This window comes from Opisthocomus hoazin, chromosome 5 (genome assembly GCF_030867145.1).
Source record: "Opisthocomus hoazin isolate bOpiHoa1 chromosome 5, bOpiHoa1.hap1, whole genome shotgun sequence".
Taxonomy (NCBI): Eukaryota; Metazoa; Chordata; class Aves; order Opisthocomiformes; family Opisthocomidae; genus Opisthocomus; species Opisthocomus hoazin.
This window is the reverse complement of record NC_134418.1, coordinates 85329867-85350435: the sequence shown is the minus strand read 5'-3', so window position 1 is coordinate 85350435 and position 20569 is coordinate 85329867. Positions and strand designations below refer to the sequence as shown.

The window sequence follows — 20569 nt, the reverse complement described above, 5'->3', positions numbered from 1 at the left end:
GTCTGCATTTGAGCCCTAAGCTTCATTTCCATGTGACCCTACCTTATGCTTTGTGGACACACAAAAATGATTGGAGGAATCTCAATAAGCCTGCAGTGTCAGAAACACGCAAACGGGAGAGGAAGAGTAGAAATTGTCAGGTATTTGCCAGTGAGGAAGAATTGAGGTGAGCAAATACAAAGGTTTTAGCAAAATGATCCCTTGATGAAGGTGGGGAGGTGGAAATGAAACCAACCCTTTCTGGTTTTGTCTCCAGAATTATTTTCTTAATAGGTACTAATGTGTTTCAGCAGCATATTTGACTAATTATATTTAAATGATGCCAAACATTGTCTGAGGCTAAGTGTGTGTGGCACATTTTAAAATGTGATGCATTATCCTATATTGTGTTTGAAAAGGGTTAATGAATGCTGTGCTTGACTTGTTGCTCCAGTGGTTTTAGACTTCATACATGTCTTTGCAAATTCTGTCACTCCAGTTTCTTAGTCTCCATATGTGTTTCATATATTACAGCCGTCACGTGCAGGGTTTCAGTTTGTTGTGTTTTGAAGAGAGTTCCATTACCTTTATTAGAGGTTTTTTTTTGCGCTGAAAGTATTTTGGGGGTCTGTGGAAACAGTTATCTTGGTTAATTTAAGTTTTATTTTTTGAAGTTATACGAAGAAGGCGTGTGGTAGAGGAGTGTCAAGTGCTTTCTTGAGTAACACTTTAACAAAAAAAAAGCTGTTATATAAAGCCTGTCACTTCCTTTGAAGTACACACTTGTGATGAATTCACCTGGCACGATCACTGGATGGTAACACAGAGATGGCCCTAACTTTCTCTTTGGTAAAAAGACAACTGTGAACTGAAGCTGTCTCAGCTGATGGCGCTACATGAGTTTATATTCCAGCTGAGAATCCAGTTTCTGTCTTTCTGATGCCATCCCATTGCTTAGCAAAGATTTGCAGGTTATACCGTGAGATTGTGTGTTTGTTGCTGTGCTTCATCCTTTGCAGCTTGGCTTTCTGGCAAACTGCTTGTTTTCTTCTGATTGCTTTCAGGTACAAGTGCTATTTCTTGCTTTCTCCTCCTGTCCAATATCCTGCCTTTCTCTTGCCGTGGTTTGGGTAGGGAACTGCACCAGGAAAAGTGACAATGAAAGTAAGATCGTTATATTCAAAACTTCTGTGCTGCTTCACTGTCATGTAACATAATGCTGAGGGGTTGGATCCCTGGTCTTCCATCAGCTCTAAGGGCTTTGAATCAGTCTCCCTTTTCAAAAGCTTTTGTGTGGGCCCCCTTCTAGATCCGTCTTCCTGGTTTGCAGACTTTCACTACAGCTAATATCACAAGTAAGGGCAATAAGAAAATATTGAGTAATGGTTATTTCATCTTCAGTTACAACCCTGAAATAAAACATGACTTCTGTAGTTAATTAATGATGCCACAAAGATGTTAAGGACCTATACCTTCTCCAGCAGAGCTCTTACCCAGTTCATTATGCTCCCACGTTTTCTTTGCAGGTAGTTGGATCCTTTAGCTCATAAGGGATGGGAAAAGAGCTTGTGCTGTTAGTCTGAACTACCTGTTGAAAAGGAAAGATACCATCACAGTACACCGCAAGAGTTGGTGCACTGAAGTCACTTACTAGCTTTTAAAATGTAGCTATAGGTGTGCTTACTTGTCTAGTCTTAGAAAGCACAGCTGCTTCTGTTGGCTCTGGAGCACAAGAATACGAGATGCTGCTGTGTTAAACTGGCCTCCCGGCCTGCTACAGTCTGCTTATGCTGTTCAGAACAACAAACTGTTGAGCAATTGCTTTTGTAGTTCTTATATAAAAAAGTGTTACTTGCATCTTGGTGACAAAGCAGTTCATTTGTAAAGATAATAGACATCTACAATCAACAAGGTATTTTTTCATCATGCTGTTATTTTAAGGTTCTGTGATACGTGGGCATAATTTAATTGCTCTTGTCCAGGTTAATTCTAGTCAACTTTGAAAGCACTGGGCTGAGCTGAGAGTTGTAGCTGTCCATAGGAGCCTGGAAGCATTTTAGCATCATTTAACTACTGTGTGCTAGGCTTTTTGATGCAATACCCTGAAACTCTACTGCAGATCAGTCTTTGCTTGAGAGTGCTGGCTAAGTGTGCTTGAGGTTCTGTGCAAGTGGGTGTTAGGATATGGAAGGTGGGGAGGCCCTGCTGAAGGATTTGCTACTTTGCCCCAGATCGAAGGATTGAAGTATTTTTGTTTTTATTGTTCTCCCAATCGGTATATGCATGGAGAAGGGGAAAACATGGCTTTAAACGAGTATTTCACTAATGAAACCTGATAAAATGGCAGTAGTGGGACCCAGTAGTACCAGCAGAGTTAAATATCTCTGCATTTCCATAGCAAATAATGAGACAGATTCTGAGGGTTGCTCAGTTGGCAGCCAACGCAGCTTGATGCCTGGGACCACAAAGTTACCTGGTGGCATCACGATCCTTAGGCTGCTGGGTGCAAGGGAAGAGCAAGAACAGCTCTAAGCTGTGTTAGTGTCAGTAGCCCGCCTTGTGCTCAGTCCGAAAGACCCAAAGGTAGATGGTATTTTGGAGCTCACCATAGCCCAGACTGGAGTTCATAATGTTAAGGGGTCTTTGGCTACACACTTTTACTGTTGGGTCTGCTCTCCAGTCATCAGCACAAAGCAGGCTTAATAAGGCTGTTTCAGATGTATGAAATCTTAGCAGCAGCTTATTTGAAAAAACCAAAGCCAAACTATAGTTTTGAACTGCATTATTTTTGTGTGAAACGTGTTCAGGGGCATTTTAAACTATTTTTTAGCTTTGATTTCTTCTTGCATTACTACTGTTGACAAATAATTCAAATTAGTGGCATGTTTAATGTCACTAGCTCATTTTATTGGAAGCAATGCTTATGTTAACAAATACAACAATGTAAATGAAACGTTTTTGAAGTGCTGCAGGCACAGATGAGGTGACTACTGTGACAACGATAAGTAAGATCTTCTCTATCAGTAAATCTCACATTGCCTGCGTTACTGAATTGGGTATGGCATTCATCTGTGTTTGTGCTTTGAATTGTCTGTGTTGTTGGAGCCATAAGGTGGAACGTAACACAACAGCTGGGAGTTTATAAATGGTGTGTTTATGAGCAATGTTTAAGATGTTAAAGCTCTATGAAAAAAACTAATAACTTATTGTTTTACAGGGTTTATCATGTTATGTATTGGGGTAGACTTTCTAAGAGGACCCAAGAAAGACCTTAGCTCTATCTTTGAAGTGAAAAACAACCAAAAGCCGCTATTCAAAAAGAGTAAAAACTATATTAAACTATGTAAGTATAAATTTACTTCCTTTCTTCCATGACTCTAGGAATACTGTCTGAAGAAAAAGAGCAACACATTAGAGTGCCTTGCTCAGATGTCTCAGAAATGGGGTTTTTTTGGAGCTATTTTTAGAGCCAGACTTGTCGTTGGTATTGCCCTAGTTCCAGTTTTAACGATGGCACGTACTAACTGAGGAGCTGACTGACTATGGTTACGGTTGAGAGAGAGGCTTTACCTCATGGAGTATGTTAAATGGAGACCAAAAAAAAAAAATGAACTGGGGAAAAAAGAAAATGTGAAAATGGATTTGACATCGTTTGTGATTTCATTTTGCCGGTTGAGGAGGAGGCGACTCTGGATCTTGGGAGTTATTCCGTGCATATACAAAAGATGTGAATGGTTTCTCAGCCCGGTCGATGTGTTGATTTCGAAGCAGCTCAGTGTGACACCCGTTACAGGGCTGTGTGAGCTGGCTGGCAGTGCGATGGGACTCGGCTGGCCCAGGAGCTGCTGTATGGTGGGACACCCTCCTGCGTGGCTGACATCGCTACACAATCCTGATGCTTTGTTCAGACCAGGCTTGTCCTCAGGAAACCTGTGTCGTCTCCTGCCTGTGAGCTATGGCTAGGGATCCCAGCTTTCCAGATGATACCTGTGAGGTCTGCTTTTTCCCTTAGGTTTTGAAGAGAAACTAAAACGTGTGAGATTTCACTGCTTTTTGACTTTTAAACCTCTGGAATCCATCCAAATCATGTTTTCAAGTATTTCTCTACAACCATCTCAGCTTCAGATTTTTTTTTATTGTTACCTTACTTTTCCAAAGGAAAAAGTCTGTTAATATTGTGAAGTTAGGTAAAGGGAAAAATTGCTAGGCGCTAGGGCATGCTAACCCTATAGAGACCAGGATGCTGAAGGTTCAAATCCCTGCATCTTTTTTTCCTCTGCAACTTTTGGGTCAAATCACTTATCATTTGCTTACCTCATTTTGCCTCATTTGGAAAGCGGAGATAATAGTGCTTCACCACTTTTCAGGGCTATTTCTGAAATCTTTATGAAAGTCTTTACCTAGTATGCTCAGGGGCCAGAAGAATGTGGCCCCTGAGAGTTTGTGTGTTGGAGGCAACTTGCGCACCAGTGCAAGTGGTTTGGATATGACTACTCAAAAACACTTCACAAAAGTGAGTAAATACTTCAGAATACTGTCTGCCACACAGCACAGCCTTTGCTCAGCTGATTTTGTGACATTACAGCAGTAACTCCTGTACTTCTTCCTCATGCCCAGACTTGTATTGTTTCTCAGCTTCCCCTTTAAGCACCTTTGCATCTTGCAGAGTATGAAATTGCTTGACATTTGCTAATGTAAAAAGCATGTCATTTCTTCTGACATCATCCATGATAAAATGTATTTAAATTTTACACAAAATTGTTCCAGACAACTTGCATAAAAATAATTACATATCTGTTTAAAGATTTGATGACAGAATAAACTGGAGTTACTGAAATCACTGTAGATAGCGTATGCCACTGTGTAAATGAAAAAACTGCAGAGGGGTTTGATCATCAAATCAAACCCTGAGAACTCTTAGGTGTCCACTGCGGTTATTTGGAAGTCTGTAGGAGCAATGGGAAAGCTCTGAATTTGCATTCTGTGAAGCCATGGTGCTTTTCCAAGAATGTGTCCTTTCCCAAGAATGTGTCCAACAAAGGACTGCTCTGGAGGCCTGGAGGGATCACATCTTTCTGACATCTGAAGGCTTGGAAGTAAATTAAATTTTCTTCCACACATTGCATTAATATAAAATAAAAATTGTATACTACAAATGCATACTTGGGACACAGAGAGGAAAACCCTGGAATGCTTGCATGATGCCCTTACTCATCTCCTATAATGAATTCTTCAGTCGGTGTCGTTTTTACGTAAATATTCCAAGGAATCTTGCTATATTCTATCTGCTTGGACAGTTGTGTTTTGGAGAATGTAAGTGTGTCTGAGTGCATACAGATATTCTGCATGCATATAGATACTCTCGAGTATACTGCTTTGGAATGGTGCTATTGCTGGCACAGGTGGAAATTTAAATGCATACATTCCCTGTTCTCTGAAGAACGCACCTTAGAATGACAGTGCGCCCAGTTCTGTTTAACTGCAATAATAACACTGTTTTATTTAAAAAAAAAAAAATTCTGTGTTTTTCTGTTTCAAGTATTGTGGCTGTTTGTTGGTGTTGGTTTGCTAGGATTGGGTCTACGTTATAGGACTTACCAGAAGAAGCTGGGCCGAGGGGTGAGTAGTGTGTTTGTGAACAGAGTAACTTTCAAACGCACGGTAAATGCATGTGTGATATCTTAGGTGTGTTGGCTGGTGCTGAAGAAGTCTTTGTACCGGTATCTAAGTATTCACCAATAACAGTGCAGAAAGGAAGATGCAAAAAGTTTAATTTGTAAATTCATGTTGAATGAGGGATATGTCTGGGTCTTTGGAGATTTTTAGTGCTTCTGTGAAGGACAAAAATACTCTGAAAAACTGAGAGATGCTTGTCTCTCATATATTCAGTTTGAATGTTACGTTTGTAAATGAGTTTCTCTGTATTCAAGACTTGACTGGTTAATACTGTTAGCAGCCTGATCTTGTTTTAGGGAATAGGTAACCTCCTGAGGTTCCTTCCAGCTGAAGGAATTCTCTGCTGCTGTATTTATATGCACAACTCCAAACTGAACCTCTCTGAAAAGTTGGTTGACTTAGATTAGACTTAGACTAGTTATGGAAATTGCATAAAAATCACAAGATTCCAGCTCTCTATCTGGCAAAAAAAATAAGGTATTGCAATGATAGTAACAATTAAGATGCTTAATGCACACAAAGTTTAGCGTTTAGGTGACTTACAAGTTGTCCAAGTGTGCTGCTTGCCTATTTAGTAGTTTTAATTCAAAATTAGAGCTGTTTTGGATATAAATTAACATGTTTCCATTCTATGATTTAATTGATTACTAATATAAAATTGAATTTTTGGTGCAGTTGGTTGCAATTATGAATTAGACTTTTTTCTTCTGGTGGTGGCTCAGAAACAGTCCTTTGAAACTTGCTCTTTACATGTATTCTTGTTGGCAATTTTTTGGTTGGAGAAATCACTGATGACAAATGCAGTAAAAGATGGAGAAAAGGTTGAGAGCGAAGTGGAAATTGTGTGTGTGCAAGCACCTGCACGCACGTGCGTATTCACACATGCACACAGACACATACAGTTGGCTTGCTTTTTAAAACTCATCCAGGTTTGTAGTACCTTCTAACGTGGAAAAAAGTACATAGTTCCTCTTAGAAAGATGAAAAAATTTGTAATCTCTTTTGTGTTCATTTTTTGACTGTTACTCGTACAAATTCATTTTAACTATGATGACTTTTCTCCCCTTGTTAATAGCAGATTTTTGTCAAAAATACCTAATGTCTTTTGTAATCCTGACAGCTTTATTAGGGAAATATATTGGTTAAAACATCTCTTTTAGAGCTTGTTTTATAGCACCATGTATCTGATGTTGTTGACTGCAGAGGTATAATGCATAAATTGTATTCGACTCTTTTCCTTTTTTTTTTTTTTTTGAGGTTCCAAAAAGAGACTTCTCTGCTATGATCTGGCCTTTTAGATTTGCATATGACAATGAAGGATGGTCTAATTTGGAAGGATCAGCTAATTTGCTTAATCAGACAGGTAACGTTTTTTCTTTTACTTCATTTGTTTTTGAAGAACACCTGCAGGGTCCCTGAGTCCATTCTTGCATTAACACAAGAACCTGTGTCTAATGGCTTTCTCCTGAATTTGTGACCTGTTGCAATACAATCACTTCTGTTAAAAATCCATTTGCAGAGCTGATAATTTTTTTTAATATATTTTAAAGAGGTTTTTGGTTGGAGGAAACACTTTATGATTTTGATTTTTTTTTCCTCACTTGTCTTGCTTGTCAATAGAGAAATTCTTTGCACAAATGAAATAATGATAAATATCCTATTAAATCAAATGTAATGTTTTATAACTTCTCTGTGTTTTTTTTAAATGTGAAGTATTATCTAATTCGTAAAGGGTCTGAAATGAAAATGCCCTAAACAAGGTGCACAGAGGAGAAACAGACAAGTCTGTTTCCATCACTTGAGCCAGAGCAATGTAGAAAAGAAAAACGGTGATTGTAGCTTGGTTGAGTTGTCATGATTTTACTGTAAAGAAGAGTGTCTAACCTGTTGCTCACAGACAGGGTTTTAGTTGGAAAATTAGCTATAAAAAATTAGGAATTTGGACCAGAGATTAGCGCTGCTGCAGGGTGTGTTGAAGGGAATTGACCAGTGGTGCTTGTCGGTGTTACTTGTTTTCTGTGATACCCATGAGGTAGGCAAGACTGGGAGCTGCCACTCGAAGATTTAAAGCAGCTCAGGAGACAAGGAAGAATCTGTGCTGTCATTCCAGCTGCTGATGTTCTCCTCTCCTCCTACGGTGTGAATGCACACACGGCTTTCCTGAGCAGCTTGGGCTTCACAGACCCGAGTGGTGGGAAGGCACTGACACAGGTGCTGCTGTGCAAGCCTTGATTTTGTGGCAGAGATGCTTGGGAGTTAGTGAAGAGTGGGCAGGCTCTGCAGAGGGATCTGGACAGGCTGGGTCGATGGGCCCAGGCCCACTGTATGAGTTTCAACAAGGCCAAGTGCCGGATCCTGCACTTGGGTCACAACAACCCCACGCAACGCTCCAGGCTTGGGGAGGAGCGGCTGGAGAGCTGCCCGGTGGAAAAGGACCTGGGGGTGTTGGTCGACAGCCGGCTGAACATGAGCCAGCAGGGTGCCCGGGTGGCCAAGAAGGCCAGCGGCGTCCTGGCTTGGATCAGGAATGGTGTGGCCAGCAGGAGCAGGGAGGGGATCGTGCCCCTGTACTCGGCACTGATGAGGCCGTACCTGGAGTGCTGTGCTCAGTGTTTGGCCGCTCACTCCAAGAAGGACATTGAGGGGCTGGAGCGTGTCCAGAGAAGGGCAGCGAGGCTGGGGAGGGGTCTGGAGAACAAGTCTGATGAGGAGCAGCTGGGGGAGCTGGGGCTGTTTAGTCTGGAGAAGAGGAGGCTGAGGGGGGACCTTATTGCTCTCTACAACTACCTGAAAGGAGGATGTAGTGAGATGGGTGTTGGTCTCTTCTCCCAAGTAACTAGCGATAGGACAAGAAGCAATGTCCTCAAGTTGCATCAGGTGAGGTTTAGATTGGATATTAGGAAAAATTTATTTCCTGAGAGAGTGGTCAGGCACTGGACCAGGCTGCCCAGGGAGGTGGTGGAGTCCCCATCCCTGGAGGTGTTCAAAAAACGTGTAGATGTGGCACTTCGGGACGTGGTTTAGCAGGCATGGTGGTGTTGGGTTGATGGTTGGACTTGATGATCTTCGAGGTCTTTTCCAACCTTAATGATTCTATGAAGAGGCAACAGATTGATTTGTGTATCATTTGCTTCGTTGTCCCATGACCAAAGGTTCAGAGGGCTGAGCTCTGTCAGGCTGTCTAGTGAGATGAGAAAACAACTGCGACATTTGATGAATTATTTGGGGCAGTTTTGTACATGTGTGATTCCACAGCTCATGGCTTATGTCTGAACATTTATTTAATCTTTGTGTATTTATTTATAGACTGTAATGAATGCATTTATTTCCAATACCTATAGTTTAAATTCATGAATATTAGAAAAAGTGATTTACCTAGTTATGTCGATTGACCATTTCTTTGTGGTAATGAAGTGTCACTTCTGAAAGAAGCAATTGGTAAGTCAAGAAGGCAGCAAAAATTTATATGAGTAAATCTTAATTCCTGATTGCTAGAAACAGTATTTACATCTATATTGTGATGTAAAATACCTCGTTAACATTTCCAGGAAATGCATTAACGCATTCAGAGTTAAGCTGGAGATTCGTAATGCTTTGTTTGTGAAAGAAGAGTAGCTAATTTTGAGAGCCGCAGAGGAGAGAGTGACTGACTTCTTCAGCACAGGAGTTATCTTTAAAGGCGTGGTGGTGTGCATTCCTTGGGCTCACGTGCTCTCTGCTGGAATAGTGAAGATGCAACATGTAACGGCTTTTGTGACTGGACTCCTGTCTGTCCTGAAGGGAGCCAACATCAACCCCTCTCAGTGGTTTTGGTCGTTGTTTCTGCAGCCAGCATGTATGCTAATGATGTAGAAGCAAAATCTGAGAATGCACTTCAAAGTACCCTGAGCTACCATTTTCCCTGCTAACGGTGTTTCCTAGTGCTAAATAAGACTTTTCAAAAGCAAAACATCTTATGTGACAAGAGTGGTGCTGGATGGAGCGGTCTTAATTCCTTACAGAAGGGCTGTGGAGGAAGTGGTGACTTGACCTGCCTTCGAGAGTAGGAGGACGCTCCAAGGGGGACATAACCACAACGAGAAGGGAGCGCTTGCTGCTGCAGCCGCCGTACGGACCTGCTGCTGGAGCTGAGCCGGGTTGGTTCAGCCAGGCTGCGGCCAGCTTGCAGACTCCCACCTTCCTTCAGGCAGGGGCAGCACTTCCTTGGCTGCCAGTTCCCTGAGGGACCACGGAGCTGCAGGATGCAGGAAGAGCTAAAGTAGAGGGGAACTTGTCATGTTCCCCGACGAAACCGCACCTCAGCGGGTGCACAGGGAGCGACCACGCTGCCCTGAGACAGTGAGGTGGGGGTGGATGGTCAGCAATTCACTAGAGCTGGGAACCCTTTGGTTACCACGCCGGGGGGCTGACGCTAGGTTGCTGTGGGCTGGTTAATTGTTTTGGCAGCAGCACCCTGCTCTGTCTTGCTTCCCTTTGGAGCGGGATAGGATGTGGTAAATGAAGCTAAGTGCAGATGTGCTGTGTAGCGCTTCTTCATCGAGCTGAAAGCAGCAGAGTCGCTACTGTGCTACCTGCGTGTGCGCATTACGTCTGGTGCTTTGGAGGTGGTCTGCTCTAGGTGTGTGCAGGCCAGCTGTACTGTGCAGCCACGCGTGTGTGTGGGTGTGCACCCGGGAGGAGCTATGGCATCCAGATGCTAAAGAGCTCTCCATCAGAGGCGGTGTAGCCTGCAGTGACTGAAAGTTTGGGCATGACTCTGTTGCCGGCGTAAGATTTGCCCTGATTGACTCCTGAAGGGCTTGTGTCCAGCCCTGTGTAATCAAAAGGGCAATGACGACGTTATGTAGTCATTTATAAATCATGTTTATAGGTCACAGATATAAATTTGGAAATACTTCCTGTTTCCTTCCCCATTTTAGGTGCAGATTTTATCACTATTATAGAGAGTGATGCCTCTAAACCGTTCATTGGAAACCACGATCCGACAATGTGGCTAGGAGAAAGACTGGGATTTTACACAGATTTTGGTCCAAGCACAAGAGATCACACCTGGGGGTGAGTCATCTTTACGTGCATAGTGACAGTAAATGTAAATACACTACCCAATACTAACTCCTCTAGAACAAGGGAAAAGAATAATTGGAATACTAATTGCTGTAATCACTTGTGGGAGCTTGTCTTTAAGAACACTCTTCGATTCCTTAGCATTACAGTGCAATGCAGATGGCCTTTTCTCGTTGTTAAAAATGATCAGGTTTTGGTGCTTGCCCCTATAAGCTGCTTTGGCTTTGGTGATGCAGAGAAAGGCATCCTGCCCCATAATGTACAGGCCTGGAAGTCTGGCATTCGAAGTACTATAATCTGATTTTCTCATCATTTTGCTATGGGCTGTGAGAACTTTAGATTTCAGACTTTAAAATGTGATAGCAGTTGGAAAATGTAACCACATCTGGAGTTACTAGAAGTTTTGAATTCGTTAAACCCAGCTTGGGCTGTATAGTGGGAAATGGGCATAGAAAGGTGCATGCCTGTTTGACCAGATTTTTTGTGTCTGATTTTACTATAGTGCTTGACCAACTACCAGTTACATATCTTGAATATCTTTGCCCTCTGGAAAACAGTGGCTTAAGATGTGGCTTTTTTCCAGGGGGATATGTAGATCTCTGTTGCAGATGGAACCTCTTAGTGATGCTGCAGTGGCTATTTAATTTTTGCCGTATGTGAGGGAAATTTAGTAACGTCCCTCTTCCAGAGCCTGTGTCCTTAAGTGATGCAGAATGGGGCAGAAAAGTAATTCTCTGAAATTTTCTTCATGAAATATTTTGAAAAACCTGATCAAAATTATTTTAAGGTTGATTCCAAACAGAAGCTGAAAGAATGAGAAGTTTCCCTCTCTAAAAATGCATTTTTACCTCTCCTACTTCTAATAAAATAAATTTTAATTACTGGTAGTATAAAATTCTGTTTTGTCTGAGGATAAAGATTTTGAAAGGGTCACTATAAGAATTCATATATATGGAATGGTATTTCTTAGTGTAGGAATGAATTTGATAATACATTTTTAGACAAGTACTTAAGTAGCATTTTAGAGGAAAACCTTCTAAATTCAGAAAAATCTCCTAGAGATGGTTTTTGTTCTGGTCTGATGCTTTCAGTTCAGTGACCGTTAGTCTCCTGCTCACACTTATCTGCTTAGTTCACACTTGTGATGCTTGTGAACTACCAAATGTAACTGTTTCCCTCTGCTCATGTAGGATTATGGCGCTGTCGAGGTATCCAATTGTAAAATCTACCCATCACCTCCTCCCGTCTCCAGAGGGGGAGATTGCACCTGCCATCTCCATGACGGTCAACTTCACAGGGAAGCTGGTTGATTTTGTTGTTGCCCACTTTGGAAATGAAGAGTGTGTATTTTCTTTATTGTTACATATATCATGCAAAGTGGAGTAGTGTAATTTGTGGACTTCTGTGGTTTCTTTTGTACCCTTTAAAATGTGCTGCTCTAATACTGGTTCTAACAAGGCAAATTGAAGGAAATACTGTGACATAGCTACTGATTTAAGATTTCGAAGCATTTTTAAAAGGGACAAATGTGTCATGCAAAACTGAGCTGAGCCTAATATGTGAGTTACTAGAAATACAGAGTTCTGCAAAACCCCAACAAGTAATAGGCATACAGTGCCCTACAGTGCTCAGTGCGGGATAGCATCCTTCTGACTTTCTGCATGTGGAATAGATCTGTTCTGTTCCACAGTGAGTTCAGATAGTTACAGCTACAGACAGATAGCATTAATGGACAACTGATGTTTATTAAAATGAAAAGTAACAATTTTGAAACCTCCAGGAAAGGACAGAAGGGCAACATGGCTGGTGAAGGGTCTGGAGAACAAGGGTTATGAGGAGTGGCTGAGCAAGATGGGGCTGTTCAGTCTGGAGAAGAGGGGGCTGAGGGGAGACCTTATCACTCTCTGCAGCTACCTGAAAGGAGGGTGTAGTGAGGCGGGTGTTGGTCTCTTCTCCCAAGTAACTAGCGATAGGACAAGAGGAAATGGCCTCAAGTTGTCGCAGGGGAGGTTTAGATTGGATATCAGGAAAAATTTCTTCACTGAAAGGGTTGTCAAGAACTGGCACAGGCTGCCCAGGGCAGTGGTGGAGTCCCCATCCCTGGAGGGGTTCAGAAGACGCGTAGATGCGGCGCTTAGAGACGTGGTATAGTGGTAGACTTGGTAGTGTCAGGTTAATGGTTGCACTTCATGGTCTTAAAGGTCTTTTCTAACCTAAATCATTCTCTGAATTCTGTGATTTTGTGGCAGCATTGAAACAGCAACAAAAACACCCATCCGGTGTCCTTCTGACTATATGAAACTGGAAATATGAAATCTAATCTCTGGATTCTGAAAGGAATAATTATACCAATAACTCAAATATGCGATGGAACAGAATTCAGTTCTTAAAAACAATGTCTTGATTACTTCTGTGTATTGAGTGTTACTAAGGGATAGTTTTGCGATGCTCCATGTAGCTGTATTTTCTGTTTTATTGCTGCAATATCTAGTATGTTTGTGGTTATGTAGTAAGATTTGGACTTTTTTTTAATACTTGTTATAATTCACGGAGAAGCAAATTTATGGACTGGGAGCAGAACATAATACACAACGAAGCTGCTCAGAAGGCAGTAGGAGTTCCTATTATCTCATACTGAGCTTCCTGATTTCCTTCCCCTGTGTAGAAGCTGTGCTCCAAGCATGCAAATTGTTTACAGATTTCCTTTTTACTAAACCCATGCAGTTTTCAGAAACCACTCCCAATGTGAAGTCCAGCAAGGAATTTCATTCTTTTCCTCACACAGATGATGAGACTTGCCTCTCTGATAAAGTTTGTCAAAGTAGAAGAAAATAGCGCTGTATTCTTCCCCTCACAGAGAGATGAGATAAAGATGAAGGAGACAAATAGGAGACACTTGGGAAATGAGTGCAAATTGGACTGTGTTTTGAGGTGAATGAATTTGTAATTAAATGGCACACACAACTGCTTGTTTTTTGTCTTTTTTCATCTGCTGCTTATGATGACATGAGCTATAGAATACTGGATAACTAGGGATTTTTTTTTAACACTGATTTTAAAATGTGGGAGTATAATAATGCCTGTATCATTCAAAAGAACCCATCTTCTGGAGAGATGTAATTCTGGAAAGAGCGGGTAGCTGAGCAGGCACCTTCACATATACAGAGGTCAGGTTTCTATTTAAAAGGTTGGAGTTTTTTGTCTCCTGTCCACGTGCTCTCTCTCCCTAATGCATTTGCTTCTGTCAGAAGCATAGCAGCATTTAAATTCTCGTCATCTTTTGGGACTGCAGGTTCCAAAATTAACTCCCTGTCTTAATGGTATTTAGCCCAGTCTACCAAAATATAGACGAGAACATGCTTTGCACAACTGTTTAAAGCTCTTAACATGAAGAGTTGTAGAACGAGAACTGGCTTTACATTATGTTATAACAAATCCAAAGACAAAGAATGGGATCCAATGCAGTATTTTACAAGGTTCCACTTAGAATCTTAAACTGGTTTGGGTTTGAAGGGACCTTAAAGTTCATCTCATTTCAGCCCCTCTGCCATGGGCAGGGACACCTTCCACTAGACCAGGTTGCTCAGAGCCCCGTCCAACCTGGCCACTTACGCTATCTCTTTTGGCCGTGTTGGAACTGTTGCGTAATTCTTGTTGAAGAGATGCAGAATACCTGCCAAATGTCATTTAGTAGTGTTAATGGGATGACATAGCTCTTAAATTATATTTCATAAATGATGTGACCAAAATTTTAAGACTGTGTGTACCATGGTCTGCCCATCATAAAAGTTTTGTTAGCATGTGAGCTCTTTCTTATGCACCGCTCTCCGCTAGCAGAGTTACATTTCAAGTGCAGAGACAAAAGTCTCAGATAACCAAAGCACTGACATTCGCATTTCCTAGTGATGAGATCAGTATTAAAACCAAAACGGTCATAGAAAAAGTTTTTCCTATAATGGTTAGAAAGAGAACCCTAATTACAGCTACCACGACCATGTGGCTGTTGTTGAACATAGTGATCATTTTGAATCGGTGAGCTTTCTGTAAACTTGCATACTCTCTTATACTGAGCAACAAAGAAGATGTCAGATTCGCTTGTGATTTACTGTGTCACAGCACAAAGATTCTGAGCTAAAATATATATATGTTAAAGTGTTTTCCATTTCTTTCAGAGAGGACTTGGACAGAAAACTCCAGGCTATAGCTGTTTCAAACCTGTTGAAGACTAGCTCTAAGCAAGTTGTATTTCTAGGATACATCACTTCAGCTCCTGGATCCAGAGATTATACTGAATTAATACAAAATGGCAATGTCAAGGTAATGCAAAAATACTGCTTCTTTTAACAGTTAGAGATAATATGTATTTGAAACATTCAGCTTAATATTTCAAAATAGCAACTTAGACATATAAGAAAATACATGCGCATTTTCAAATACAGTCTTCAGCTACCTGACATGTTACAGGGAAGGTGGAGTTACACAGTGAAAGGGCAAGAGGCAATGGACAGCAGTTGCTGCAAGGGAAATGTCAGTTAGTAGAAGAAAAAAAAATAATCACAGTTAGGGTTGTCAGGCATTCGAACGGGGGCCCAGAAAAGTTGTGAAATCTCCATCCTTGTGGATATTCAAAAGTTGGTTGTAGAAGGCCCTGAGCAACCTGCTTGAAGTTACTCTGAGCATGGGGTTGAGAGCTGGTGACCTCCAGATGCCCCTTCCAACCTCTGATTCTGTGATTCTTCTGTTTTAAAACTGAGTTCTACAGTTTGGTTTTCTGTCGGGAGATGTCAAAAAGTTGGCTGATTGTCTAACAGTGGGTTTTTTCCTTTCTACCTTATTACAATGTTTTAGGCAAAACATTTTTCTGCAGCAGGTTTACACGTTGGTTCTGTTACTGATTTAAAGCCTACCCATAAGGAAAGCCTGCCTGGTTTGTTTGACTTTTTATTTTTTCCTTTCACTCATAGGATATTGACAGCACAGATCGTGACAGATGGTGCAGCTATATTATGTATCGCGGAGTAATAAGGTATATGAAAGTGGATCATTGGTTTTAAATATCTTCATGGCAATCAGTTTTACACCCTTCTGTAGGTCATTGTGGAAGAGTCTTGTATCCCTAAACAATTATGCATGGACAGATAGATACATCATGAAGTAACATGAAACATCGATCTCAGGATGAATTGGTGTATTTCGGAATATAATTTACAAAGACAGTATTACAGGTTTCGTAATTCTGTGTCAAAAGCCTTCAGGTCTGATCTGCTCTGGTAACATATAAAACTACTTTTTTGCAAAGCTCTGGCTTTGCAGCTTCATTCTAAAATGTGAAGGCTGAGCCCTAATTTGTACGTGACACAGAAGACGCAAATTTTGAACTATGATTGTAGGGTTTGTTGAAGCAAAATGGTGACCTAATCCAGGCAAGCCTTATGCTGGATTTAGTGGAAACTTTCGCTGTGTAAGCCCATCTTGAAGTACTTTCCTTTCTGGGACCTATGCACTCCATGTCTTTTAATACCAAGTTGCTTGTAAATCATTCTCTTGGCGATGTATGTACCAGAATGGAATTCAGCTCATTCAGAACAAACTCTGAATTCTGCAGTGTTCACAGGAATAAAACCAGTAAATTAGATAGCTGTCCTCAGTAACAGTATTGAGTAAAAAAAAAAGGCAACAAAAAGCCCAACAAAACCCCTATACGCAATCTAATTTTTCTCATTACTCATTCCACTGATGCTTCAGTTCCTTTATTGAATTTCAACATCTCTTCAGTGAAAAAAGTGGGTGAGCTTATACCAGTATGCATATTCTAAAACTGTAGTTTAAAAAATAAGTTTCTAGATCTAGAACTTATTTTTGTTGTCAAACACTTAGGCTTTCTCAGTTTTTCTACTTGTGATATTGTGTTATGATGCTTCTGTTTATAGAGCAGTTTAAGATTTTTCACAGAAGTGGAAAGTGTTGTTGATAGGTTAAATAACAACTCTTGGAAAAAAAGAGACGTGAATTAAGAATGCAGTGAAACTGCCTTGAGTTATTTCTTCAAACTAACTCTTCTTGTATCTCATAGGTTGGGCTATGCCCGCATATCTCATGCTGGTTTAAGTGATTCGGAAGTCCAGCTGGCCAAATTCAGGATCCCAGATCACTTGGATAGCTATGTTGACAATGACAGAATCGTCACTGATCCCAGCCAAGTTCCGGAGGCCATCCGTTTCAATCCCAGGTCAGTGTATCTCACAAGAAATTGGGGGGGTGATATACGTGATGTCTTGTACGAGAGATGTCTAGGAACAAAATTGACCTTAAAGTGGGAGGCACTGCTCAGTACCAAACTGAGCAGCAGATTGAGAGGCAAGAACTTCTGGTTTGTAATTCCAGTTTTTCTACCGACGTGGCATGTGCCTTGGGAAATTCAGTCTGCTGTGTAACAGCATAAATTGAAGGTAATGCTTATTTCACCCAGGTGACTAATTGCTGAGATTGTTTGACAGCGATATTTTCCAAGTGGTGTACTGACTCACTTCAGAGGTGATGAGAGGTCTTTCATGTTTCTCAGCTCTTTTGAGGGGCAGGGTCTTAATATAGTGTTACTTAGAACACAGAATGCAACATATACATTAAATACTCCTTGCATAACCGTTTTAAAACATACTATCTAACTAAAGCAAAAATTAAGAAGAATGCCTGAGGCAGTACGTTACGTACGTCAAGAAGAAAAAAGGGCTATGTTTTTAAGTAAAAAGTTATTTATTTCTAGAACGCTGTCATTTTTCCACTGGCATTGCATAAGAAAGAGAAGTATGGAGAAAGGTATTTATTCTACATTGAATACCAGTGGAAGAATCATGAAGTTTGAGATAGATGTTGCTACAGAAATACAATTTCCAGCGATGCCGTATTTACTCCTTCTAACAGGCATAATGCAGAAGATAGTAATTTCTCATATACACCTAACAGAGCTTACTCATTTTCTATATACCACTCAGTCCCTGGCTTCCTCTCTAAGCAGGAGTTTTGCCAGTCTTTTCCACATGATGAAACTTGCCGAAAGTTAGCATTCACGTTCAGATTTTTCTCAGTTGGTTTCAATGCAGAATATTTTTCTTGTCCTAAATTTCTTTTACATGTGCCTATAAGTAAAAAAAAAACAAAAACCACAACCCATTAGGAATAAGTTTAACTTTTTCCAATTAATTGTATTTCTTTCGAAGTACAATGGCACTGCTTTTGAATGCTGTTTAGCACTGATATTTTGAATAAGTACTACATTTTACTTTTGCAAATCTATCTACTGTAATAGTAATCAAAACTTTTAGATTTAAATATGACATGAAGAATTACAGTTTTTAGAAGTAAGGTGTGCAATATTAATAATAGGGTTGAGTATCTGAATACTGTGGGGGGTTAAATTATATCTCTACTGAAGTCAGTAGAAAAAACTGAAGGAGCATAGGATTTAACTAGATAAATGCACCGCTGACCTTTGTCAGCTGGAGTTCCATTTATAGAGTGCCTATGGCATTAATCCAATCAGTGTAATTAAATGTCTCCATTATACACAAAGACTTCTAGTTAAATAGCATACGTAGATTATGGTTTATATGTAACAGGGTTGTGGCCTGTTTCTGAAATCAACTATCTAGAACATTCAGAACTATCAATGACACTGTTGGACGTGTATGATTTAATGGCATGGGTTAAATCACCTCATAATGGTTTTCCTTTGTTGAATGTTTTTCTTAGGTTTGGATCTTACAAAGATGGACACAATTACGAGCGTATTCATCGCTTCCATATGAGCACTCCTAAATATTTTAAACAGACAAACTAGAACGAGAAAATAACATTATCACTGGGACCGACAAGAAAGGTTTGTTGCTTGAAATGGAATTAGTGGCAAAAAAGACCACATCGTTTAAGGATGAGCAGCTCCCGTGCCACGTAGCACTGTGAAAGTCTGTGTAACAACTGGTGACTCTTCAACGAGTTGACATCGCTGGAAGAGAGGGAAGACGCATCCATTTTGATAAACCAGTGTCTGCCTGGGCCAGGTACCTGCTTTGTATGCAGCAAAGCAAGGGTGGGAATTCACTTTGGCAATCACTTCTTCAACTTTTTCAGAGGTACCCTATACTGTGCTGTTTCAGAGTTGAATTTTGGGTGTAGATAGGACCCCTTTCCTCTCCTGGCAGCTCACTGGGACAGTCGTGAGCAAGGAGTTTCACCTGGCTTCCACAATTTTGATGGCTGAGGCAAAGCAAAGTAATGTGGTAGTGCCAGGTAACCTGTTGATATATGCTGCACTTTGTAGTCCTGCCGCTACTGCAATAAAAAGGTTGGCCTTAGATTTTTCAAAAAAGGAATGGGCCTAGTGTGTTTCTTCGTGGGAGATGCAGAGACTGTGTGTTCGAAGTGTGTGCATTTTTACTTACTGAAACAGTATTTACGTTTGCTGCTATGCCACTTTTTATTCTTAAAGGAGTTTTATCAGAACAATTTGCAGATGATTGATGTTCATAATATTGGAGAAAAGGCTGTGAATTTTATAGGCTTTTTTTTTAACAAGACATTAGCCACTTCAGTGCTTTTACCAAGGGAAAAGTACCTCTGAATAGTTATTGCTACAAGGCACTGAAGTGAACACACTGCAGAAAAATTAAAAAAAAATCATGCTAAACATGACAAGGGTTCTGAGAAGGGAAAAAAATTGATTGTCATTTGTATTTAGAATTAACCATAATAAAACAAAGAAAAAGGCATTGTTCCTTTGCTAGCACTAAACATTGTAGTGGCACTAAATAGAAGTGGGACTTTTTTGACCTAGGCAGTGAACTACCTACTATGTAACACACGTAACACAATGTAAAACATGTTTTCTCGGGGTCTTTTGGCGACATCTTTTGTGTTTAACTCCTGATCCTTCAGTGTATGCGCAGAGCTTCCCTTAAACAGGGAGGACATCTTCAGTGTTGGCCAAAGGAAGTTTGGGGCTTGTGAGAAATGTTTCAGATGGTTTACTTCAATGACCCTCTCAACTTGGAAGCCACATTTGTGATGTTAGTATTTAGTTGTACTGTGTGTCTTTCCAGTAATGCCTCAACATACTGTAACTGAAAGGAATAGGATACATTCCAGGAAAGAGATGGGGTTTTTTTTCTCCCTCTCATTCTCCACCATGTGCTTTTGAGAACAACTTGTGCATACTCAGTTTTATTGTTTCTCTGTGTAAGCAAATACAGGATGTGTCTTTACCCAGGGTTTCTTGTTCTATGGAGTCAGGTAACTGCTGCCATCACCGAGCTTGTTGCTTTATCCTGGTCCTCCCTTGTTTTTAGGACTGTGCATCTGACAGTAAAACACTTCACTGGTCTTCATGGACAGAGGATATTTGAAAGGCACTTGAGGGATACATAGCCACCACAACTTCATCTCAGACGGTGTTAGAAAGCCTGACTTCGTTAGCTACAATTAACCATCCATTGTTGAACTAATTTACTTCTCACCTAGAGGTGCTGTGTTTGTCTTTACAAGCCCAAGGAAGTCTGATTAAACATACCAGTTTAGATATCCTTCAGGAGGGATTTGAGATCCTCTGGACTTGTTCTCTGTGTGACTCTCCAGCAGCACCGGGTAAATTCGGTTTCGGAGTGATGGGAGTGACTTTCTTGTGCTTTCAGCAATTTTCTTCTGCAAAAAGCAGTAGCCCCTGTCACTCCCTGTTCTCAGCCTGCAACAGCAGCTGGCACCAGCGTTGCACCGTGGCTCTGAGCATCCTCGCTTCTTCACAGCACGCTCTCATGCTAGCGCTGACGCACGCCCAGCCACAGGTTTGCCTTTCCATAGC

At 40.8% G+C, this 20569-nt stretch overlaps 1 protein-coding gene across 1 annotated transcript in view; it reads left to right on the top strand.

The window, feature by feature from the left end:
* Positions 1-18581, top strand: part of CWH43 (cell wall biogenesis 43 C-terminal homolog) — a 28754-nt gene extending 10173 nt beyond the window's left edge. Inside the window, exons 8-16 of the mRNA XM_075420152.1 lie at positions 3197-3322; positions 5519-5598; positions 6913-7018; positions 10575-10710; positions 11910-12059; positions 14892-15036; positions 15684-15745; positions 16793-16948; positions 18469-18581. Of these exons, the coding sequence (XP_075276267.1) occupies positions 3197-3322; positions 5519-5598; positions 6913-7018; positions 10575-10710; positions 11910-12059; positions 14892-15036; positions 15684-15745; positions 16793-16948; positions 18469-18556 (1049 nt within the window). The 3' untranslated portion in view covers positions 18557-18581. The remainder of the gene's footprint in view (positions 1-3196; positions 3323-5518; positions 5599-6912; positions 7019-10574; positions 10711-11909; positions 12060-14891; positions 15037-15683; positions 15746-16792; positions 16949-18468) is intronic.
* Positions 18582-20569: the final 1988 nt, after the last annotated feature.